Source organism: Sphaerodactylus townsendi, linkage group LG08, assembly GCF_021028975.2.
Source record: "Sphaerodactylus townsendi isolate TG3544 linkage group LG08, MPM_Stown_v2.3, whole genome shotgun sequence".
Taxonomy (NCBI): Eukaryota; Metazoa; Chordata; class Lepidosauria; order Squamata; family Sphaerodactylidae; genus Sphaerodactylus; species Sphaerodactylus townsendi.
The window spans coordinates 82,653,865-82,680,389 of record NC_059432.1 but is presented as its reverse complement, the minus strand read 5'-3'; the positions used below and the strand labels follow the sequence as shown (position 1 = coordinate 82,680,389).

Genomic DNA, 26,525 nt, shown 5'->3' with positions numbered 1-26,525 from the left:
TTCTGTTCTACTGATAGGAGTGCTATTCCTCACTGGGAAACCACCAGTTCGGTGAGTTTTAACTGGTATGTTTCAACTAAAGTTATGAACACTTAAAAAAAACATGGGGAAAGTGCTCTGTACGGTCAACTCAAATGGGAAAAGACCTGAGACCAGTTGAGAACATTTGACTTTTAGTGACCCATAGGCAGAAGCACACAAATTATGCAGAATAAAACCCATTTGAAACTTTATAAATTAAACAAAGGAATGTTTAATCAAGACAATCCTTACGGAGCTTAAAATTTTTAACAAGCATTTCTCCATTCAGGGGTTTTTTAATTGGAAAGTATAAGTCTACTCCCACATAGTGAGGTCTTTTCGTTTCAAGCAGCTTTGTAGTACAATTGTTACCAGGTTTCTAAACCATAAACATCTTAAAGAAATTGTTTCATACTGATAGATCTCAACTAAAAAGTTTAAAAGTGACATTATATTGGTTTTATCTGTGCTCCACATACAGCAAGCAATTAACAATACAATAACAGTCAATTCCTCAACTGAAATACCAAATCTAGACCAAACATTACATGTACACACAATACCTGTACAATGACAAGCACAACAGACTAGTTCAGTACTTAAATAATGTCAAATCAATACTAACACTTAGAATTCATTTTATATTTTTCTAACTACCTACCACCCAATACAGGACTTAAGTTGTCTCCGCACAAACACAAACTCACTATTTTGGGTCAGGTAGTTTTAATTCTCATATTTTACTCTTTAAAAGTGTGTTGGTACTGACATGAGAGTTAAACCAGTGTTAAACCAATACAATATTTACATAGCACAGCACATTACGTTTGAGACACTCACTTGAGGATAAAGCCCACATTTTGGAACAGAACAAAGACCACCATTATTACATTTCCAGAAGCTATTTACAAGTCCCTAAAATGACAAACTATGTCTGTACATTGATCCAACAGGTCAGGCAAAATCATGACAGGCAGTAACTTTGTGAATGATTTAAAACATGATTTGGAAGCACATATGCTACCCTGAATGCCATGTTCCACCCCAAGCTTCTCCAAGGTGATCTTGTCTCCCAGAATGGCAGGTCCCGCTGATATAAAACAAAACCCCAAAACAAAAAACCCCCAAAGGTTTACTTCGTGAAGATACTGACAGACGACCTCTATTCAGATATCTGAAATTTGAAGGAAACTCGTCCCAGAAACTTGTCACGATCATCTTCATTTTTTAAATTTTCTGATCCCATGATCTTGCAATCAATTGTCACATCATCTTTGGTACTGGTTGTGTTAAAAGTTAGTTGGACAGCCACTAGTGGCTGTAAGTAGCCAGTCTAGTTTTAAAAAGAGAGAGAAAACAGGTTTTAAAAAGAAAGTTTGCTTTAAAACACTCATGAAAGAAATATAACCATGTGATCTGTTATGTATTTAGTTATATGTAAGTCCCAGAATACTTACTGAGACTTATTCCCAAGCAAGCTGGCATTAGGTTGCAGACTTACAGTGCAATCTAAAACACAGTTACAACCTTCTAAGATCCCACATAGTCGCTTAGGTCTACAGTGTTTATGCTGTTGCTGATAGAGAATCTTGCATTAGAGACAACTGGTATAACATGCCATACTAGTTTAATTTTAGATTTATATTTATACTGCTCATTACAAATTCTCAGGCTAAATCATTTCATGGACAAAGACAACAGATTTTCAGCATAGGAATTAAGGAATAATGTTCACTTTTTAATTTTCCAGAATACTACGAATGCAAAATACTTACATGTAAGCGTTTCCCATAATATGGGAAATACATTAGATCAATTCTTCCCCCAGCAGGAAAATATTCTATGTGTACTTTGTTTTCTTCCTAGAAATGAATATGCAACACAAATTAGGTTCTTCTTCAGAAAAATACTATGATAGGCATTTAATGCAGCAGCTTAAGAGCTGGAACTATAATACATGCACCACAAGTTTCCAAGTGCAACAAACTTTCCATATAACAGTTAAAATTCTGTTTATAGATATTAGAAATTAAATGTGCCATCCAGCAGATTTTTAAAGATTTAAGATATTACATCTTTCAAAGGGAGCGGAATTGAAGAATGAATTTCTATGACTGAGTGGGATGCGTCTCACATACCCCTTAAAAGTCTGAATTATTCATTTACATCCTATCTTTCAGTTCTTGAGAGTGCATTAAAGGTATCTCTCATTCAACAAACTAGAGCCTACAGTTCTGCTTCCAGGGCAGAAGATATCACTGATTTCCCCTCTCCCACTGTAAACCCCCGGGTTATCCTCAACATTGTTCCTAGAGGATCCCTGAACCCAAGGGTAGTTTCAGGGAAGTTATGTTGTGTGAGCAAACGCCACTCCAAGAAAACTGGTCCAATCTATGATCATACATAAGTATCACTGTCTGTTTTACATTTATGGTTTCTATTATACCCTTTTCAACAAAAAGAACTAAGTGGAATTTTAACTTCATCTGCCACATACTAGACCATCTTTGTTTTACGATGCTCCGCTTGTATCCTAGTGCCTACCTAGTTCTGTTCAGTAAGCACTGGGACCCAAGCCATGCTAAACAAAACAAAGGTGGTCCAGCATATTCTAAAACAAATATGGTCCAGCATGTGGCAGATGAAGTTATAATTCTAGTTAGTTCTTTTTGTTGAAAAGGGCACAGAGGTACTATGGTATCCACGAATTATAAGAAGCTATTGTTTTACTCAAAGATGCTTGTGACACAAAAACTGAGTGAATTTTAAGTGAGACAGTAGACAAGGTAGACAAGGAGTAGGAAGGTGCTTGGAGTAGGAAGCATATACTTTGATGTACAAATTTTACTATGCTGAAACTGAGAATTAGCATAGACACTGTTCTTGCCAGTTTCTCTCAAAGAGAAGTTACTCATAAAAGTCATACTCCATGACATGAGTATGGTAATCTTAATTACAACTTCTGCAATCTTAGAGATATATTTAAGTAGTAAATTATATCGGAATGAAGTGGACCGACTGCTCTCATGGTGCAGGGAAAATAACCTGGTTCTTAACACTAACAAGACAAAGGAGCTCATAGTGGACTATAGAAGGAATAGCTCAGAAATTCAGCCCTTGACTATAAATGGAGATCAAGTGGAGAGGGTGGCTAGTTTTAAATTTCTGGGCGTTATGATTAAAGAGGACTTGACCTGGGGCGTACAGACTGCCGCGGTGGTTAAGAAAGCCCAGCAAAGACTGTACTTTCTGAGACTTTTAAGGAAGCAACAACTAGATGGAAAACTTCTGGTGTCCTTTTACCGCTGTGCTGTAGAGAGTGTCCTAACCTACTCCATCTGTGTATGGTTCTCCAGTTGCACAGTGGCGAATAGGAAGGCGCTCCAAAGGGTGATCACTACTGCACAAAGGATTATCGGCTGCCCTCTTCCCTCCTTGGAAGAAATCTATAATTCCCGAAGCCTAAATAAAGCCCAAAATATTCTGAGGGACCCGTCTCATCCAGCACACTCTCTTTTTAAACTGTTACCATCTGGCAGACGATACCGGGCCCTCAGAACTAGGACAAAGAGGCTTAGAGACAGCTTCTACTCTAGAGCTGTGGCTATGCTAAACTCTGCTGCTTCATATTGATGTATTTGGGGCTGTGTAGGGATGGGTGGAGGAAGGGGAAAGTGAGGATGATGTATGAATCTGAAATTGTGTGCATCGAGGAATGCTGCTGTAAATTTCGTTGTGCGTGCACAATGACAATAAAATGCTTATGCTTATGCTTATGCTTAAGCTCGTCAAATACCTGCAGAAATTGTCACTGCAGAAATATATGAGCTCTCAGTTGATGCACACAGATTCCTCTCAGAATTTTTTGAACTGCTCTTGGTAGTGAGTTCTTTCATTTATACAGACATAGCCAATGGCAAGTTAAGAATTATTTTTAATTTTTTTATTAAAATAACTGCTGGCACTTTGTGGAACAATGTCAATTATCTGCCCTACCACAGATCTGAATTACAATTACATCTGTCAACCTATGTTTTATATCACACTTCCAGGAGGAGGGGGGAGAAACAAAGTTTGAAGAAGTTAACATCAAGTATACAGTACAAATATTTGGAAGTACTTAATTTATTGACAAAATTAAATAAATCCAGATACAACAACTGTTCTCTAGAGAGGTCCCAACTGTAAAGACAAGATTCTTGCTGGGCTGACTGAGGCACAAGAAGATGAAGTGAACATTACTGGGTCGCACAAGGTGAGAGATGCATCTTTCATTCAGAACTAAAATAGTCTGGCAAAGGAAAAGGAGCAGGCAGTATAATTAGTTCAGACACTTTGCTAAGGGAAAAAATATTACATTTCTAATGGCCATTCCCATTCTTAAATGCTCAAATTGACTTTAAAAATACTAAACTCTGAAGAGGCTCTTAGCTTACTCATCATGCATATGAGAGTGTGCTTTAACTGTGCTTTCTTCTGATATCCTGCCAATGTAAACAAGGTGTTTTGTAGCATGCTGACTGAACTGAAGAACCTAGTGTGCTTTAGAGCACACAATCTTGCACACCCCAGGGTTCCTGTAATTTCAGTGAACCACGTGCACAAGGACAAGTACCCACAGATTGTGTTGCTCTGCCAAAATGAAACAGTAAACAGTTCCAGGCTGGGAAACTCCACATATGCATCAATGAATGTTCATGGAACTGGATCAGATTGCTGGACCGGGGTGACTGTGTGTGGATGATGTTCAAACCCATCATTTAGAGCTTATGTAGCACAGTAATAAAGAGCATCAGCAAAGAAGCCAGATGGTCAATTCAACCATAAATCTAATGGCCAGTCTTAGGTAAGCAATCCTCTTAATCCTTAGGGTTCTGCCTTCTCCCAACAATGTAAGAATTATTAATGTAAGAATGCTGGTCTGCCTCAATAGGATTCTTTTATGGATAAAAATGAAAGAAGCTAAATGTTTTTGAATCACTTTTCCTAAGTTTTATTATTAAACCATGTCTCCCCTGCCGCTTACTCTGAATGGCAGTGACTCAAATAATTTTTAAAAATAGTCATGTACACCAAACAATTACTCTATAAGTACAAAAGCATAACACTTCTCTTTCACTGGAACCCTGAAAATTAAAAGGCCAGACTGAGGAAGGAAGAGAGTGTAGCATGTAAAATAACAGCAATGTGTCATTGGCACTGGAAAACTTAATAGCCCCTAATGTTGACTGATTAAATCCTACATTTGGTAATTATATGAAGTAAACGTTTAGGAAAGTACTAAAACAACTGCCACATCAAAAAGGGATAATATACCTTTTTATGTTGTAACAGCAGGATAGAACGGCCATTCTTAAAGAACTATAGGGGTGTTTAGCCACAGTTGTCAACCACAGTAGACCTAACATAAATACCTCACCGCCACTTAAGATGATAACGACAAAACAGTTATATATTTAAAAAGAGTAGGGCAAGGTTGCCACTTTCCATCTCACTTGTGTATAGAGATCTACCAACAGTGATAAGAACATAAAACTGCCCCACCCAGATTCAAGGTACAGGAAAAAGAATGTAAGCTGACACTGGAGAGAAGGATATTAAAACACACACACACATACACCCCTTAGATCATATGAACCTCAGCAAGTTAATTGCCATTAATTTAGAAAGACAGCTTTCTGTAACAATTCAAGCAGTTTGAATATTTAGGTATTACCACAACTCTGGAGGTTAAATATGAAATTTGTATAATATGGAAGATGTATAATGCTGAATGAAAAGAAGAAAATCATACAGTGGTGTGAAATTGACCATAAAAACTCCTAGTGATAATATGAAGTGACTGACAATGGCAGAATTCAATAAGTTAAAGTCACACTAAATAGTAAAAATTGCAGTGACCGTTTTATGTGCAATAACAAGATCCCAAGAACTCAAACAAGCAGAAGGCATAATATTCCAGAATACGTGGGAATTTTGAACAGGAAAGTATGAATGGTTGCTATCCTAAGGATACTATTGCTAGTTAGACAACAACTGAACAAGACAATAACTAGTCCTTTAAGACCCTGGGCTCCATCAGAAAGGACACACACAGCTCTCGCTTTTCCTTCCTCTATCCTCTTCCTGCTCCTGTTCTTTCCTATTCCCTTCACCTTCTTCCATAGTCATGCACCAATTTCGGTTTCTAGGCAACTAAAAATGCTATCCTAAGGTATATTTCCCCTCAATATCAGTTCACTTTTTCATGTTTGGGCCCAAAACCTTGTTCTAAAAATATTTTGGGGGGTGTATTTTCCCAGAAACCTGGGATGTCCTCTGGGTTTGCAGCAACATACTTTATATGCCCATTCTTGCATATATTTGACAGAATCAAATGATTAGCTATTAGATGTAGCCAGTAGAATCTGGCTCTCGGTTTCCTCTGATCTACTACAAGGATTTCTGTAGCAGGAAGAGTAACTATATAACATATTCTAGAGTAATTTGTTAACATTTGCTTTGAGGAAAGTAAAGGAAAAACTAGCGATCATCTTTCCTATAAGTCAAGAAACTGGTGACAGTGTAGCTTGAAAATTTAGATCATTTTAAAGACAGAATAGATGGGCAGCCCAAGCTAGATCGCTGGCCAGGGATACTGTTGCTGTGCCGCTTCCAAATAGCCAATTGATAGCACAGGCGCCATGGGAAAAGGCGAACCTCCTATCTCCCCTGGGAAAGCCCATAGGCGCAGAAGACTTTTAGCATAACTGTCCCACTTAAGGCGGGTGTTCCCAGGCCCAGATACCTTTGGGAATGGACTACAGTTGGCTCCGCCCCCAAGAACACACCCTCCACACTGGCATGACCTTCTGTACTGCAGAGGAAAATTTTGGACTTCTTGCCCCACGGAGCTGCATGGTGCCCTGTTGCTGAGGTAAGTCCCTTTGCACTGCCATCCATGCCATCTTCCATAGCACTGGCACCGACACAACCTTCCTGCTGTTTCCAATGCAGCTTCAGTCTCGTCTTCCCCAACCCTTCTGGATTGCAGTCTTAAAGACTGAATGAATAATCAAAATTGCACAGTATCTTTGTGGACACAATTCCCCAGAATGATACGTACCAGATGGGGAAAGCAATTGCAAAACTGGAACACAGGACAAAAAGGCTAAAATTATATTTGTAGAATAGGATCAATTGAATTGCTAAATATGGCCATTAAAGAAACACCCTTGATAGATCACTGCACTGCACTTTTGTTGCAAATACATCCACTTTTTGTATTTGTTTTGAATTGTACTTAATACTATACATCAAAAAATAGCTCTGAGGCCTGGTTCAGACTTCATTCTGGTTTTGGACCTGGGATAAGCTGTGCCCATCCTTCTCTGGACAGGTTTGATTATGCGTGTGAGAGCACCACCAACTCAGATTACAATGAAACCAGGCCTTAGCCTACTTTATGAGTCTGGGTTTTAATAAAAGTTATCCAAATGAGTTGAGGACATACATGGTAACACTGTAATTAAGGTTACAAGTTATCATATATAATAATACTGCAGAGATATTGGAGATGGCAGTACTTGATGCAGAGAAGGCAGAAGTGACTGTGCATCTGTTTCCAAAATCAGAAATAATTGGCTAAGTCTGAACGGGGACCTCTACATTTAGCTTCTCATTAAAAATGTACAGCTACAATAGTACATAGATCTGCTAATAGAGAAAGAATGCACACACTATTTCAATGCTTAGGTCTTACCCATCATTTATATATTGTTTAAGGTGCATTTGCAGCATGGAGAAAACAAAAACAAAATGTTTGTTATGAAATGGAGCAAAACAAAATTTAGATTAAAGTAAAACAAAAGTAAATATAAAAATGCAACTTGTTTGCAAATGATCTAAAGATAAAAAGCACTATTTCATTTTAATGCACTAATATGGCATTTTTTATTGGCTGGATTGATATGTTTTAATTGGTAAAATTTATTTTTATTGACATTTTATTGTTGTGAACTGCCCACAGCAACTCTGAAGAGGCAGCATACAAATGGTGGTGATTAATTTTATTCTTGCCTTTCCTCCCATTTAAAGAGGCAGATATATACGTGCATATTTACTTTCAAATTCTCACCTTAGGTTTACACTCTATGTATGGGTCTCCTTGAGGCTTTAATCCAATTATCTGAAACACAGGGAAGAACACTGTTACAAAGACCTTTTCTGGGTGAATGGAATAAATGTTTCGCATTTACAACAATATACAATTACATGGTAGATTATTGCAGAAGTCTCAACAACACTTCAATTTAAGCAGTAACAGGCAGGTTCAGGTATTTTAATATGGTCCCATTTTACAATGCAGTCACAACAGCACTCAAGAGGGTTCCACTTCCACATGACATTTTGAGCAGCAGCAGTTCATTACTTCAAATTAGGCATGTAATATTAATGGCTGAATCCAGATGGCATATGCAGGCAACATGTCACATAACATGCAGTCAACTGCTGAATAAGGAAATACTTTGACTGCAGCATAGTTTTCAAGAGTTCAACTTGCAGACTTCACCCTCTTTTCTAGAAAGACGCATAAAAAAGAGATTGCGTTTTTGTGAAGGATACTCCAGGCCAACTGGCAGATAATCGCATGTGCGCCCCAGGCAAGCCTCTTGTTTTTTTAAAGCAGTAGTACTGGCATGTAGCCAAAATACACACTGCCTAAATTGAAATGTTTTAAGCACAAAAGTTACATGGTTTCTTAAATAAAACGGAATATTAAAATGGAAGAACTTGAACAAGATTTAACTCCTCTAGGCAAGAAAGTTTGAAGACAGCCTGATTCAGACTCTTTAAAGCAGAAGGATGCAAAATCTTTAGCAATGATTGAAAGTTAATAGCAGCTCTCTGTGTGGTTGCCTGATGCATCTGCAGAGCACCCCGCCTAAGGAATCTGTGAGACTGTTTGCTCGTAGAGAAGCCTGAAGCCATCCACTGTCACAAAAGCCCAAGTTATTGCAAACTGCTATTCAGTTTACCAATAAGTCAAAAAAGTTATCATACTTACTCTATTCATTTTTATAACAACACATGGTGTTCCTTTGGCATAGCCAAAAGTGACATCTTTTAGTCCAGAGCATCGATCCAGGATACTGCGATTAAACTTGCATGCTTGTTTGACATCCATCTCCTGTTCAAAGAGTTGTCCTGGAGTACACAGAATGTTTTTGGATTGCTCTGATTCATTATAAGCTGGGGGTGGGGTGGGGGGGTGGAACAGAAAGGATCACGTTACATTCTCATTGAATTGCATATATAAATAAACTACAGAATTATTTCTCAGATATAAGAAAACGTTTGTGCAGACTTTGAGATAAACAAGTTACATACCGTATATACTTGCGGATAAGTTGAGTTTTTCAACCCTTTTTAATACACAAGTCAGTGATCCCCCCGTGCCCCCCCCCACACACTTACTTTAACAAACGGAGCAGGCTTAAGAAGAGGCCTGCTGCCTGTGTTCCTTTCCCAGCTGAAACGACCTGCTGGGAACTACATTCCCCAGGAGACCCTGGGAAATGTAGTTCCCATCATTTGACGCCTGGAAGGGAACACAGGCTGCAGGCCTCTTCTCAAGCCTGCTCCGTTTATTAAAGTAACTGCCGGGGTGGGGGTGGGTGGGGGCCGAACCGGGAACCCCATTTGCCCTAGGGAAAAGGTGGCTGCCTTCTCCCTGGGGCAGAGGGGGAATGGCAGCGGTGCCCTGCTCTGTGCCACTGGCATAGAAGGGGAATGGCGGCAGCAGCTTGCTGCGTGCCACTGGCTCTCGCACTGCGGGAGCGGGCGGCACCAAGCAGGGAACCCCCTCTGCCCCAGGGAAAAGGTGGCTGCCTTTTCCCTGGGGCAGAGGGGGAATGGCAGCGGTGCCCTGCTCTGTGCCACTGGCTGCTGAATTTCCCACCCTTGACATACACGAGTCAATAAGTTTTCCTAGTTTTTTGTGATAAAACTAGGTACCTCGACTTATACTCGGGTCGACTTATACACGAGTATATACGGTAACTAATCACATGCATTCTTCCATATTTATTCCTAAATATTACTTCCCAATGTCATGTGAAGGAAAAGGTATTTTGCACAAGTGCTTTTTCAATGCTATTAGAAAAGTATGTCAGCAGGAACCAGGACAATGTGTTCCATCAGCGAGGAATAACATTCCTGTAATAAGCCACTGACACCTGAAATAAATCTGGCCTCTTAGTGAAGGCCAGAATCACATATGAACCTCAGTGTTAATGGGACTCAGAACAGGACTGTTCTGTTCCATGAAGTTGAAGTGCACATCAACATAGCTACAAGATCTTGTTTCATCTCTCACAAACATATGCCCTGTACAATTGCTGCTACAGAATTTGTCAATGAAAACAAAAACAAACCAAAAATATATGTTATTCAATACTGGCATATCTATCACTTGAGTATTTTTAACTTAGAGCATATTTCAACAAATAAGCAATATAACCCTTTTGGGGTTTTTTAAAAAGCAAATGCAACTGAAAGAGAGCCATTGGTAAAGACCATGAACAATTTATTCGATTAGAAGTAGAATAGTTCTTCACAGCTTGAAATGCTCATAATCTGCAAAGTTATAAATGACTTCACCAAGGATACCATGCTGCTGATACTGGTGGTATTTACAATAGATACAACAATTTAAAGTAGAATTTTCTAGTTTTGACTCAAACTTGAGACTAGTTTAACATCCTTCCTCTTTTGAAAAACATGTTGTTTGCTTTCCATTTGTATTTGCTATTTGTCTCTGGAGAATCTGCCTTGGTCTGCTGGTAATAATTGGCAAACTGCAACTATATCCTGGCCTGCCACTCCCTCCACTTAGCTACAATTATGTTGCCATAGTTATTCCAGATGCTTGTTTAAAATGAATACTTCTAATGCAGGTTTCCTCTCTAAATTAAGTCACAGTAATATGCCCGCCACACACAAACACACTTGCCTCCTCACCTTGTGTATTAACTGCCAACAGTCCTTCTAAGGTAGAGGTACCTAAACAGCAGACGCTTAAGAACATAAGAAATAGCCTGCTGGATCAGACCAGAGTCCATCTAGCCCAGCACTCTGCTACTCACAGTGGCCCACCAGATACCTTTGGGAGCTCACATGGAGGATGTGAAAGCAATGGCCTTCTGCTGCTGCTCCTGAGCACCTGGTCTGCTAAGGCATTTGCAATCTCAGATCAAGGAGGATCAAGATTGGTAGCCATACATCGACTTCTCCTCCATAAATCTGTCCAAGCCCCTTTTAAAGCTATCCAGGTTATGGCCATCACCACCTCCTGTGGCAGCATATTCCAAACACCAATCACGCATTACGTGAAGAAATGTTTCCTTTTATTAGTCCTAATTCTTCCCCCCAGTATTTTCAATGTATGCCCTCTGGTTCTAGTATTGTGAGAAAGAGAGAAAAATTTCTGTCTGTCAACATTTTCTATCCCATGCATAATTTTATAGACTTCAATCATATCCCCTCTCAGATGCCTTCTCTCCAAACTAAAGAGTTCCAAACAGTGCAGCCTCTCCTCATAAGGAGGGTGCTCCAATCCCTCAATCATCCTCGTTGCCCTTCTCTGCCCTTTTTCTATCTCTTTGATATCCTTTTTGAGATGTGGCGACCAGAACTGAACACAGTACTCCAAGTGCGGTCGCACCACTGCTTTATATAAGAGCAAGACAATCTTTGCAGTTTTATTATCAATTCCTTTCCTAATGATCCCCAGCATAGTGTTTGCCTTTTTCACAGCTGCCATGCATTGAGTTGACATTCCCATGGAACTATCAACTAAGATGCTGGTCTGTGACTGATCTGGTCAGCCCTTTCCTGGTCTGTGACTGATAGCACTGACCCCTGTAGCGTATATGTGGAGTTTGGATTTTTTGCCCCTATGTGCATCATTTTACATTTTGCTACATTGAACTGTATTTGCCATTTCTTAGCCCACTCACCTAATTTATAAAGGTCTGCTTGGAGCTCTTCGTAATCTTTTGCGGTTTTCACCACCCTACATAATAATCATCCGCAAACTTGGCCATCACTCTACCTACCCCTACTTCCAGGTCATTTATGAATAGGTTAAAGAGCACTGGTCCCAAAATGGATCCTTGGGGGACACCACTCCCTACATCTCTCCATTGTGAGAACTTCCCATTTACACCCACCCTTTGCTTCCTGTTTCTCAACCAGTTTTGAATCCACAGGAGGACTTTCCCTCTTATTCCTTGATGGCTGAGTTTTCTCTAAGACAGCCCCAGCCCCTGAAGCACAGTTATCTAGCCATATTTTAAATTTGGGTATGACAAATGTTTTACATGATCCACATGTAAAGGAAAGTAGCCATTTGTTTGCCTAAAACAAAACTAATTTTGTTGCCATTCCCTGCCAATTCTGGAAAGGCTGCAAGACTTATTGCTAGGTGATGCCAATTTCATTACATCTGTAAGGATGGTTAGGATAACCATCTGTTATTCTAAGATGACTGCCAGGAGAATAAGGTATCCTCAGAAATACAAGAATTGCCCCTGTTGGTTTAATATTAGAAGAGAAAGTGACAGAGAGCTAGGGACCCAGTCAATGCAAAACTGCTGTTCACCCTACTTAAGGGGAGAAAGTGTCTTGTTCCTTTCTCACTCGCATCCCTGAAATGGTAGCAAATGGCATTTCTACACTGGAATGTGAAGAATGGAGGTACTCCTGCTGCCAGTTTCAGATTTAGATGTCCAACCTAGATTTCTCAGACAAAGCATGAATGCATGAAGCTAGTAAGAAATGGGACAATCTAAATAGTAAAGAACAGGAGTTTGTGTGGTCATCACTTAAAAAAAGGTCTGCAAATAAATTTTGAATACTATAAAAGTGAACCTGGACATCTAATCCAATGGGGAAAGGGTGCTTCATTTTCATTTTCAATTTCCCTTTACTTAACTGACTGTTAAAAACCACACAAGCAGGAGACTGCTACAAAACAGCGGCCGTTTCCACACTTGTTACCTGTCCCAGGTCCAATGCTGTTGAGAAGTGGGGGTTTTCTTGTCATGTACCTGTGCACCTCCCAGGGTTTCCCTGATTTTTCTCCCATCTTTCGCAAATGTGCTTTGCCCCAAAGTTTTGGGAAAGATCAAAGAAAAGCCTGAATGGCTGATGTATGGGTAGAAAACATGTGATTGGCCCACCCACAGGGCAGCCATTTCCACTGACGCTGTAGTTGCAGAAGCCATTTCCTCCCCTGTCACCAGGGGAACTCTTCTTTTGAAAAGAATCAACACTAGAATATTGCTATATTGATATACTAGTGTAATAGTAGACATTAAAAGGTCTTCTGAATTTTCAGCTTAAAAAGAAGCTAGCCCTTTCCCGATCAAAGGAAAGGAATGTAAACAGATTTTTTTTTAAATGAAAGCTGGGCATTCACATAATCTGTTACATACCTTTAATGTTACAATGGTGTTATCAACACAACAATATTCTTAGTGCCTTTTTATTGCAAGATCCCTAGTGCCCCAGGGGAAAGGGTGGATAGATGTCCCTCAGGACATCTGTCATGCGGAAGCTCCAAAGCCACGGCCTTTTTAAACCGCAGCTGCATAAGCAGCAGAGAAACCACATAATCTTCTCCCTGTGCGGGAACCACCAGTGTCTTATTTTAAACACAGGGTGAACAAGCTTTCTTCCCCTGCGCACCAATTGCTGCCAACAATGTTAAGAGAAAGTTCCTCTACTGCCCTATAAAGGTGCATACTGGGACTTGGAAACTCCACAACCGCAACCCTGCCTTTTGCAAGGCTATGGGACAACAGCCTCATCATGTTACGGGGAGGCAGTAGAAATGATGGTAAGAAGGTTGCTCTTCCCTCCTCACTCTATCAACAACTATAGGGTGATTGCTCCCAGGTGTTGCAAAAGTCTGCGTCAGGGATTAGTGACCCTAGACCAGTGGTGGCGAACCTTTGGCACTCCAGATGTGATGGACTACAATTCCCATCAGCCCCTGCCAGCATGTCCAATGGAGTGCCAATTGGCCATGCTGGCAGGGGCTGATGGGAATTGTAGTCCATCACATCTGGAGTGCCAAAGGTTCGCCACCACGGCCCTAGACCTAACCTTGTGAGAGCTAGCGTGGTGTAGTGGTTAAGAGCAGGTGCACTCTAATCTGGAGAACTGGGTTTGATTCCCTGCTCTGCCACTTGAGTTGTGGAAGCTTATCTGGTGAAGTAGATTAACTTGTGCACTCCAACACTTGCCAGCTGGGTGACCTTGGCTAGTCACAGTTCTTCAGAGCTCTCTCAGCCCCACCTACTTCACAGGGTGTTTGTTATGAGGGGGGGAGGGAAAGGAGATTGTAAGCCCCTTTGTGTCTCCTTGCAGAAGAGAAAGGGGGATATAAATCTAACTTTTCTTCTTCTTCTTTATAAGGCTATTCTGTACTTCACTACAGCACTTTTGTTAAGATGTGTTGAAGGTAATGAAAAACTTGTTCCCTGTTACCACCCCCAACAAAATGTCTATGGTTTTCAGTGAGACAAAAAGCACAGTACTTTTGCTATGAGCAGTGGTGGAATTTGGGGGTCTTGCAATATAGGAATTATGATAATTTTCCAAGGCCTTGCAACGGCCTGGATCAAGGGCTTAGACCTTCTAGTAGACCCCATAAAGCAACAGGGTAACAGTCCCACAATGCTTATATTCGGAAGAGGGAAGATTTAGGATGCTTGCTCATCTTCTTCTTCTTTCCTTCCCTTCCTATTCACTTGTGTGTGGTGCTTCCATTTAGCCTGTATGTTGATGAGGACTCAATAAGAAGGGAGCGAGAACTCAGGTTGAGGGTTGTTTTTTGCGGGGGGCGGGGAGGTCCCTACCCTTTGGGAATTGGGTGCAGGAAATTTTCCCGTTAAGCAAAAGCTGTCCTTCTTGTGGCTGGCTCTGTTGTGCCCATTTGGCACTGGCAAAGAAGTAAGGCACTTTGTTACTATGATATACAAGCACCCAATGCAGTTATAAAAATCCATATAACAGCTGGTTAAAAGATATGAATAAACTAAAAGGAAGGATCTAACAGAAAGAACAACACAGTGTCAAGTGATCTCCCAAGCTCATCTTACAACTGCTGCCAACAAAGCATATTATTAGCCTTCCAGATAAAAGCAGTGGATGAGTAATGAATATGCAGCCTTGTTCCAATAATAGCCCCATGTTTTATCAGCCTTACACAGCTGAAAAATGATCATAATTTCAGTAGACACAGTTTTCTTTCCCAAGGAATATGAAAAGGCAAACCAGTAGTGTAGAGAGCAGGGGATATGGAACAAGTGATACCTGTAGTGAGTCAAATCAGAATAGTGAGCAGTGATGGTGTGTGTAGTACAGGTGGGCAGAAGCCATAAGAACGAAGCTATGTGTGCCAACCTCCAAGCTAAAAAAAGTCATTTTCCTGAGCTTACAGATGATGCTTACAAGGTTTTAGAGTTGCCGCATATAGCAATTAATTCTAACATTTAATTGTTTTATACCACCCAATTGTTTTATACCACATTGTAGACTAGGTAGGTAGACATGTGCCAGCATCAGCACACCAGACCATTTCACGTAGTACCCAGCAACCAAGGCATCAGCAGGGGCTGCCAGTGCTGAAGAACACAACAGGCATGGCCGATGCCCATCATTACCTCCCAGTACAAGGGAAGTCTCTGAGATGCTATTAGCACTGATGGGATTGGCCTGTTCCAAACATGCCTAGCCAAGTCTAACCTCTTATCTTTCCCCCCTTTTGTTTGTTGGCCCACCAATAGCTTCACAGATATTTTCAGCACTTGAGCCAAAAAGATGGTCTATATCAGTGGTGGCGAACCTTTGGCACTCCAGATGTTATGGACTACATTTCCCATCAGCCCCTGCCAGCATGGCCAATTGGCCATGCCGGCAGGGGCTGATGGGAATTGTAGTCCATGACATCTGGAGTGCCAAAGGTTCGCCACCACGGGTCTATATCTCTGTTGCAAAATATAATGACCTCTTATACATAGAACCAACTGAAGAAGACCAGTGAGGGACTTACAATGAGCATTCTTGAACACTAATAATCAAGATGAAGAGAGAACTAGTGCTAGCTTGAACACCTAAAGTTCACCATAAGTGGTTATATTCAAGCCTTAGGCAGAACAGAAAAACCTCTGGAGGAGACCATTCATGCTTAAAGATACAACAGCTACACAGTACTAAGGAACATTCCCAGGGAGAGATCAGAGAATCTAGCCGTGCAAAGCAGCTCTGGCAATTCAAGATTTATGGTAGCCATGAACCAACTCCAGAGATTTCACTGCTTCAAGTGCCTCCAAATACATGACAAACCACAGTCCATCTCTCATCATAGTGCATTATAAAATCTGTCAAATGAATTTGTAAATGAGTATCAATCATACATGATCCAAGACCTCTCCTGCATTTTCTACTAATTATGTGTACTGACATGAAGAAAATTTGCTATTCAAGTTTTCTGGTTAAAAAATATAATGTACTTGTCAAATAGCACATTTCACGTACCTCCAAGAAACTTGTGAAGGGTAGACACATAGCTTTCATAACTTTTGGAGTTGTTTTTGTCTAGGAAAAATTCCAGTGCTGAAGCTGGCTTTGGTGAAATCATAAGCCCTTCCAAAAGATGAAATTAGCCAATTAGTCCATGCATTTCTCAGGAAGAATGATTTCCATTATATAAACAGCAGATTTTGACCTTCATCAAATGTCATACAATCACACAGAAATAAAGTACTACATTTTGTCTGTAAAACACAATCAAACCTATAACCAAATATTAATAACGTAATCAACATAGAAATGATTGTAAAACAGCAAAAATAGCCTTATTGATTTCAATTTATGTTTCATTTTGTACATTTTACAACACCATCGGGGCAGGGGGGAGAACAAAAGGGCTAGTGGGAGCAGCACACCCTCACTCTGGTGCATTTACCCTTGCCAGAGGCCCAGACACATCAGTGGCTGGCAGCCTCACAGCTCCACCGCCGAAGAACCAGGAACTTCTGGCTAGGGTGGGGCTGTGGGGGCTTCCTGCTCAGACGCCAGCATGGAAGGGCATGAGTAGAGGTGTTCTCCTGGAGGCGATCTCGGGCATCTTGGATTGGGTGATTTCCAACCTATACTCAGGGAGGCAGGACTAAATGATGTCACTTCCTGTAGAGGCTGGAATCCATCTTAGATCCCCAGTATTACTTCCTGCCTAGCAGGGAGCGCAGTGCTTGTGAGAGGGCTCCAAGCTACTTGTATTTCTCTACCTTATTTCTACCTTATTTCTATCTTATTTCTCTCAGCTGTGGCTATGCTAAACTCCGCTGCTTCATATTGATGTATTTGGGGCTATGTAGGGATGGGTGGAGGATGATGATGTATGAGTCTGAAATTGCATGAGTCTGAAATTGTATGAGTCTGAAATTGTGTGCATCGAGGAATGCTGCTGTAAATTTCGTTGTGCGTGCACAATGACAATAAAATGCTTATGCTTATGCTTATGCTTATGCTTATGCTTATGCTCAGCTTACTTCTATTCTCACGTGTGTTCTGTGTGTCTGTTTCTGTCGGCTCCTGTCCTCTTGTGAATTAGCCTGTCAGTTTGTGAATCAGCCTGTCAGTTTTTTCCAACTGTCAGTTTTTCCCACCTTAACGGGCCGCCTTAAAATGGCCGCCCATGGAATCTACGCTCGCTCCTTCTCACCCCCGCCTGAGTCTTTTGGCAAGACCGCGGCAGAGGGCCCTCTGGCAGCAACCCGAAGGGGGCATCAGAAGAGCATCAGCCAGGAGTCCTCGGCTGAGGCTCCGTCCACTTCTTCTTCTGCCGCATCGAAGGCGGCGGCGGCGGCTTCGGCGCCCCCGCAGGAGATGGCGCAGGCCGGAAAGAACAAAGCCCCTGCCGCCAAGAAATCGCGCATAGAGCCCTCCCGGGCTATGCCAAGGCGCAGGAGCACCAGCGTCCCAGTCCGGGCCGCGGAAGGTGTAGCTCCTCACTTCCCCCCACGCTCCCAATTTTTAAGTGTTAGCCACGCCAGCAGCGGTGGCGCGGGGGAGCGTCGCGGGACCCAGGAGCGAGCGGATGATCAAACGGCCTCCCGGCAGTCTCCTCATAGATCTTCGCGACTCAGGCAAGATCAGAGGGGCCCGGTGGGGGAGGGAATTCCCCAGGGCGAACCTGCTCCAACCCTTTCAGACCCTGCATCCTGGGCTAGCATGCCTGCTCACGAGCTAATGAGTATGTTCAGGGCTGCAATGAGGGAAGAGATCTCCCTCCATGACAAGAAAAAAGAAAGTAGACGCAGAGGGAGACGCAGGTCCCGTTCTAGGAGGGGTGGTAGACGCAGACGTTCATCTAGCTCTTCTTCCAATTCCCCCACCATCCCCCAGCCCTCCACCTCCACTTATAGAGATCCCCTTAATGAATATGGGGAGGAGGAATTCAGTGAGGTGGAAGTGGGACATTCCTCAGAGCATTTCTCTGAAGGGGAGGAGGACATCGCTGAGCCAAAAGAAAAACTTATCAGATTTTTTAGAAAGGAGGATTTAGCCTTGATTATGTCAAAAACTATTTCCACTTTAGAACTCCAGGATTCAGCAGGCGCTGAGGACCCTGAGGGTCTCCATCCTCCAAGAGAACAGTTAAAGGTGTCCCTAAAGGGGCCACAAAAATTTTCCCCAGACGGAGGATGTCCCAGAAGCTTTTCCACTACCCGAGTACTTTGAAAAGAATTTAAAAAAGCAATGGGTGAATCTGGAGGCTAGTAAGAGTTGCCCGTCACATCTCAAGAGTCTATATATACTGCCCGAACACATACATAACATCATTAAAACTCCTAATTGATGCACCTGTGGTTGCCCTCCAATCTGGTGGATTAGGTCACTCTCAAGGACGGGGAGGGTTCCCCTTAAGGGATGCCGCAGGACTGCAGGGCAATGACGTTTCTCCCTGAAAAGGATCTTCATGACAGACTTGCCCTTACCATTGGGGCTCCTAGCCCCTTCTTCCACCATGGCCCGAGCCTCCATCCTTTGGCCGGAGGCTTCTTACGATGATCCCTCCCGAGCCGCCAAGGCCTCAGAGAGGGGTTTAGAGAGGGAAAGTACTCACAGCAGTTCTTTGTACTGGGCAGATTCCACCTTTGATTCTCTCCTGTTTGAGTCTCCCGCAGCATTAGCCTTTGGGAGTAGTGGTTTCGGAGACAGGCCTGGTTGAGAGCCTGGACCGCATGGACTTCCACTCAAAACAGGTGAGATTGTCTACTACGCATTATCATGGTTCCAGGCTCTTTGGCAAAGATTTAGGACGCTTGTGTTGGTGGAGACCTTAAAGGGGAAACAAAGAAATTCTATGCCTAGGCAATGCGTTAGGCCCAGACTCAGGGCTCCTCCCACCTACAAAACCTTACACTTCATTTTTTAGCACTCCAAGCACACTCTACCCACCAGAACTCCCAGAGATGGCAGAAAGTGGTTTTCTCAACAGCCTCAACAGCAACACTACTCCTTTCGTAGAAGAGGATTCTCTGGCAGCTCCCTTCGTCCCAACTACTCTAGACAAAACCAATAGAATTGTGGCAAACCTTTCCAACCTGAGTGACCTTGCCTACAGGTCTTGACTACACTCAACGTTCCAGTAGGTGAATTGTCAGTCTGCAATTTTTTCAACACACCCGGTGGGTGGGCTTAACATCATATCGACCGCTGGACAAAGGAGGTCGTCACACACGGCTATCTCCTAGAATTTTCAACCTTTCCAAGATCCAAATTCCGGACCTACCCCCCCAATGCAATCCCAGGACAAACTAAAAGAGAACAACAGCAAGCCATTCTCCATCCTACTGAGTATTCGAGGCTGATCGAACCCGTACCCATCTCAGAAGCCGCTTCTTGCGGTGTTTACTCACATTTCTTTACAGTACCCAAAAAGAACGGCGACTGGCGTGCCATCCTGAACTTGCGGTGCATGCGTGAACAGATTCATCTTTCACGCCATTTCAAGGTCGGAAACCTTGGAAATCCCATAGTGGAGAGCTCTTCGCCCGAAGGCGATTACTTAACATCTCTCGACCCTGACCGAAGCATATCTTCACGTCCCCATCAACCCACTCCCACTGGTGAGCGTTTCCTCAGGTTCCACGTCACAGTCGGAACACTACCAGTACAAGGCTCTCCCCTTCGGGCTGGCCACAGCCCCGAGAGTGTTCTCAAAGCTCCTTCTGGCACCTATCATGGCTCTTCGGGAACAAAGGTCTTCATATCCATTCTCCATACTTGGACGACATCCTGATCTCGGTCCGGGTCCAGAACACACAAGCCGCTTCGAGACCTGGATGTCGTCCCTGACTACCCATACGTCACTCACGTGGTTTTATAGTCCAACTTGCAAAAGAGTTCCCTGATTCCAGCCACCCTCGAATGGAACATCTCGGAGGCTGACCATAGATGCCACAGTACACAATCGTCTCTTCATTCCGTCTCGTCCAAAATTCTCAAGATCCAGAGGGTTGGTAGCCCGGTCTTCCCTCCCAGCCAGGAGAGCTTCCCTTCTTCAGCGCTAGCCAGACTGATGGGTCTCTTCATCTCTGTTATCGAGTATGTTGCAGTGGGGGGAGGAGGTTCCATGCGCGCCCCCTTCAACAACAGTTTCTTCCAGCCTCACCAATACCAGATCATGAGGAAGGACGACAGGTCACTCCAGATCCACAGATCAGCGGATTCACAGCTACAGTCTTCGCTGAGTGGTCTCTTTATCAGAAAAACCTTTCCAAAGGGAAAGTCTTCATCTACCCTCATCGAATGCAGTTGTTCCTGAGCCAGCGAAGTCTTCGCGGATGGGGGAGCATCCTTGGAGGAGACAATATAGCACAAGGTCTCTGGACGATGACCCAAACCACGTCTGCCCATCAACTTCTTAGAGTTCGCGAAGCCTATTCTCTTGGCGCTTTCAGGCCTTCCAGCCTCAGATCCAGGGCTGTCATCTTTTTGGTCCGAACCCGACAAACATCAGCGGCAAGAGGCCCATCTAAACAATCAGAGTGCGGGTCCAGATCCCCTCGCCTTCATCCCTACAGGCCAGTAGAGATACTGACATGGGCCGAAACATCTCCTATCGCTGTCGGCCAGAGCACGCATACAGGGGAATCTCAACGCTTCAGGCCGGATCTGGCTAAGCCGCCAATCGGTGGACGGAAGCAGAGTGGAAGCTCCATCCGGCGATCTTCTTCCAACTGATCATCACTCCAAACCCTCGGTTGTCCCACCCGTCGCATCTCTTTGCCTCCAGCTTCAAAATGCACAACTTCCTCGATTTTTTTCACCAGATACTTTCATTCCCGCAGCACTAGCAGTAGATGCACTAGACGGCTCCGGGATGGCCGAGGAGCTTCCTCTATGCCTATCCACCTACCCCAGTCATCCGAAGCTCATAACCAAGGAAAGGTCCTGGTCCAGAGAAAGCCGGCGTAATTCTAAAGTATTGGCACCATGGTGGCCCAGGCTGCACCATGGTTCTCCTCTAATCCTTCAATTGGCAACCTTCCGGCGCCCCTGAGGAACACTGCTCTACTGCGATGGACATGCTCTCTCAGGGACCAGTGGATCCAATCCCAGCCCCAAGTGGTTTTGTCTGACCGGCTTGGCTGAAGGCGAGGAGGCCCTAACCAAAAAAGGTTATTCCGGCCAGGTCATCAATACAATCATCAGCTGTCCCGCAGACCAACAACCTCTCGAATCTACCTAACTGCTTCGTGGAGGACCTTCCTCTCCCTGGGCTCAAAGAGGCCCGGATCGACCCACTAGAGACCTTCTGTCCCTCAGGTTTTTTACAGTTTCTCCAGGTCCGGATTCTCGGTGAAGGAGCCTTAAGAAGTGCTACTCTTCGCGAACCCAGCTGGCAGCCCGCTCCACGACTGTTTGGCCCAAAGGCGTTCATGGACTACCACTGTCCAGTAGGCACCCAGATATAGCTTAGATTCCCTCAAAAGGGGTTCTGCACAAAACAACTCCTCCGGGATAGTCCATCGGTTCCCCTTCATGGAGACTTAACATCGTGCTCTCAGCTCTCACTCAAACCGCCCTCTTCTCGAGCCCATCCGTTCCGTTGCATCTGTTGTAATGGAGTTACGCGATGAAGCACTTCTCTTTCTGATTGCCATCCCACTACAGCCAGAAGAATTTCAGAGTTGCAGGAACCCTATCCGTCAACTCCCCAGCTCTGCCTGGATCTTTCACAAGGACAGAGTAGTCATGAGGCTTTCGGATCCCACCTTTGTTCCAAAAAAAGTTGCTTCCAGGTTCCACATGAAGCAGGAGGTGATCATCCCCACCTTTTGTCCAAGTCCTTCACATCCCAAAGAAATCGCTTTGGCACACCTTAGATGTCCGTGAGGGCGCTCAAGACATTTATCATCAGAACAGAGAATATCAGGCCGGACTGAATCCCTATTCATAAGCGTTACCATGCCTAATCCTGGGAGCTCCAGATGTCCAAGGCTGCACTCAGTTACACTCTCAGAATGTGCATTACCGAGGCATATAAAGCATCTCACATACTCCTGTGCCCTAAGCGTGCATCGCGGCTCATTCCACTTTCCAGTGCCGCAACTAACGCGGCATTCAGGCGACAGGTTCCCTCTTGGAGGATGTGTGTAGAGGCGGCCACCCTGGTCCTCTTCATCCCTCCTCCTTTATCACCACATTACAGGTTTAGCGTTCCATGGCCGACTATGAAACCGCTTTTGGAATCTAGAGTGCTTTCGAACATATATTTGGAGACTAACATTCCCACCCATTTCGGGACGTACCTGCTCTGGGAGGTCCCAATCCAAGATGCCTCGAGATCAGCCTCCAGGAGAATCGGTACATTGGTGCACTTACCCTGAAGGGACCTTCTCCTGGTAGAGCGATGAGGGCATCTTGGCCCTCCCTAATCGCACCTTCTATGCAGTCTCAAAATTAATCATTCGCTTCACGTTTATTATTATGATCTATGGATCGGGGTGAAGTTAGTTATAAAAAAAATACTTGGAGTTCCTCACGTTTTGATGTTTGGTTTCAATGTTGATTCTTACGTTATTATGTTGTTCTCGTTACTTCCTGTTCTACTTCTTAAGATAATAGAGTTTTTTCTCTCACTGCTGAGTCAACGGAATACTGGGGATCTAAGATGGATTCCAGCCTCTACAGGAAGTGACATCATTTAGTCCTGCCTCCCTGAGTATAGGTTGGAAATCACCCAATCCAAGATGCCCTCATCGCCTACCAGGAGAAGGTCCCTTCAGGGTAAGTACCAATGTACCGTTCCCAGGAGTGGAACTTTAGTCAGCTCCCTACCAGGAGTGAGGGCTGGTAACGTGGTGCACCAGCTCTCAAACGTATGCCTGCCTTTTGGTGTCATATGTCCATTCAGCCCTATGGGGAGAGCCAGGGCTTTCCCTTGCTCCTTGTGCTGCTAAAAAGCCCTCCTGGAGGGGGCATTAGCACCATGGCCCGTCACTTCCAGGTTTGGATGGGGCTGTCCTTTGCACCTTGCCTTTTATCTCAAGCAGAAATCAGAACTACCAATTAACTGTTACCCTGCATGGACGCACACAGTTATTCAGTCCAGTATATCTAATGTGAGAATTCTGGATTCCATTGTAGGACTTGAGTGAAAGGGAAAAATTAATTCCCAGTTGAATTTAAGGGAAAGAGAAAATATAGCCACTTCAGACGTTAAGAGCAAGTTTATCAAATTATGCATGCAAGGGGAGGGGGTAAGAGAAAATAGTAAGGGGAGGTAAGAGAAAATAGTAATATCATTTCAGTATTGTAAAATATGTGAGTAGTCTCTGTAAATAAATTAGAACAGTTCATTATGAAACAGCAATTATATTTTCCTTTAACCCATCAACAATTAACACTATCCAAATACCAATGGAAATGTGTCTTATTCTGGACACTTCCCAAAGGAGCTCACTGCTGGCTGCCAACCCCTACTGCCTCTAAAAAACATTGTAATTCATTGGTCATAGGTTAATTGCCTCTCTCATCTTATGCATCAAGTAGAAGGTTAGGTAATACTTAGAGAAACAAACAGGACGGAACTTTTGGAATCTGTGGCATAATAGGGTTGCCAGCTTTCTGGAGAAAAAAAATCCCTATCCTTTAATAGAGGCTTAATACAATGTTATTTACCAGGTGACGTTATTTACCTCCATGCCCATTTCCACACATCACAATTCTATTAAAAGGCCAGCACATTTGTCTTCAGCATTCTTGGCAACCTCATGCATTGTTCACCCAGATAGTTCTTCCAATGAAATGACATTTTGGCTTGTGGAAAAGGGAGCAGTCAATTTCCAGCAATTCTACCCCCTCCATCAAAACCGCCCACTTCCCTTCCTGTATCATTCCTGCATGCTGACCACAGACATTAAAGACGTGGGTTCAGTAGCTACAAGCAGAGACCCAAGTGGAAAAGTCCCACTCTGCAAGTCCATGGTTGGTTGGATACATGCCACTACTCAAAAATTAGGACTTACCAGAATGATGTTAACAAAAAATGATGTAAGCAAGCTCAAAGGGATGATTCATATAATATCTGGAATTTAAAATGCTGGATTTGCATTTAATATCTTCCTAATGTCTTTTTTGTTACACTACAAACAGATCACTTGTTGGTGTGGCCTGCATTCAACTTTAAGTAAGTGAAAGGTAGCTCAAATTTCTGGGTTGTGGGCAGGGTGGAAATATTTTTCTCAGAAAATAAAAACAGATATCTGTCTCATCAAGAACATTTCTCATATGGTAGAACATAAAGGAAGACAAAACATTTAACCAGTGATGTATTTTTTTCAAAAAACAAAAATGACTCAAATTTTCCAAACAGCAAGATCTGATTTATATTAAGTTAATCAAAACGTTAAGCTTACCCCATGTTCATTTTATGTCCCAACAGGAAAAAAAAACTTGGAAGTAAAGTATCTGTTTATGGAAATACATTAATCAAGTGTGATTGAAAAGTGCAGGACCAGGGCCACGGTGCAACTGGCACCAAACCTGGGGTGGAAGCTGACCAACAGAAATGCAAAGCTTTATGTGGAAATAAGTTTACTGGAATAACAGTTGCACAAATTAAAAGATAATATAACACCTGCATGAACACATTAATTTACACTGTAATGGTTTAACCTGATTACAGTGGCAATACTCTGGGGAAATATTGAATTCTGGTAATACTACCACCATTATCACCAAATCTGTGTAATCATGATAATTAATTATTTTGCCAGTTTGTTATGTCTCATTTTTATAGCTTTCATCATGGGATTAAAATTAAATTTCCTCAGATGCAATAGTACTTCTACAATTCTTACCCCAAGGTATTATGAAATTCCAATTGTTTGGGGACTTTTTTTGTTACAGTGAAAAGAAAGTTCTGACTTTCCATGGTTGCCTTTTAATCCTTACTCATTTTCAAAACCAGATAAAATTTGAGCTCTGGCAAAGCTATTTTGGGGATCCATGTACATAAACCCCATGTTTTCTAAAAAAGAGATTTATGTAGATTCCTTAGATTCTGGTCTTTTTCTGCACTAACATAAGCGAGTGGCTCTATGGCAACAGAAATAAGAGGCATTTTTGTTTAATGTGAATAGAAATTTGAATTATTTGTAGAAGCTGGGTCTGAGAGACAACAAATCTTTTAGATTTCATGCATAAATATTTGTTCTTTATATTCACATTAAGACATAAAGATAGCTACAGGATCATTTGAAAATATCAAGTACAATATGATCATCTAAAGAAATTAGGATATGGGTAGTGAATACAAAGTAGGCCATATTAAATAATCTAATTGAGTCTGAAAATTTCCTACAAGGCCCAACATTTGTTTAGTCTGCTTTTATACTGTGGATGATAGGAATTTGATCTTTGGCTAGATAACAGGGGAGATTTTGTGTCTTCATTTAACAGGATGATGGAGCAGTAGGATCTTACATAAGCCTGATGTTTGTTTCATTTTGTTTTAGAAGATTTCCAAGTGTCTAGGATCTTACCCCTCATTAAGAATATCACAGAGATGTGGAACAACAGCCTCCCAAAACCTTTTATAATCCTCCCTGAGAAGCCATTAAATTAAACCCAGTGTTTTGTTATTACGCAGTGTTGAAAGAAATTACTGTGATACATATCATTTTAAATAAAATTTTATAAATTACCTTACCTCTGTATATAGTTCAGATTCCCTAAGTTCTATCAAAATGAGCTAGAAAGTTGATCTGGGGTGGGGTAGGGGCTCTATTCTGGTAGAACACTTCATAGGATGGACTCACTTATGGTGGCACAAGGGCAATGAGTGCAAACTTGCTCTTGTATCCTGCCTCATGGACAGTATACACGCCTTGATGAATCAATCTCAAACTACAGCATATTTTCAGTTCTGCAACAGA

At 42.6% G+C, this 26,525-nt stretch overlaps 1 protein-coding gene across 3 annotated transcripts in view; it reads right to left on the bottom strand.

Moving 5' to 3' along the window:
- Window positions 1-233: 233 nt before the first annotated feature.
- Window positions 234-26,525, bottom strand: part of ATP1B3 (ATPase Na+/K+ transporting subunit beta 3) — a 48,739-nt gene continuing 22,447 nt past the window's right edge. For all 3 annotated transcript variants that reach the window (XM_048505606.1, XM_048505607.1, XM_048505608.1), the window contains exons 3-7: window positions 16,609-16,716; window positions 9,068-9,252; window positions 8,138-8,188; window positions 1,797-1,883; window positions 234-1,354 (exon numbers count right to left, since the gene is read on the bottom strand). In XM_048505606.1, coding sequence (XP_048361563.1) covers window positions 1,184-1,354; window positions 1,797-1,883; window positions 8,138-8,188; window positions 9,068-9,252; window positions 16,609-16,716 — 602 coding nt within the window. In that variant the 3' untranslated portion in view covers window positions 234-1,183. The remainder of the gene's footprint in view (window positions 1,355-1,796; window positions 1,884-8,137; window positions 8,189-9,067; window positions 9,253-16,608; window positions 16,717-26,525) is intronic.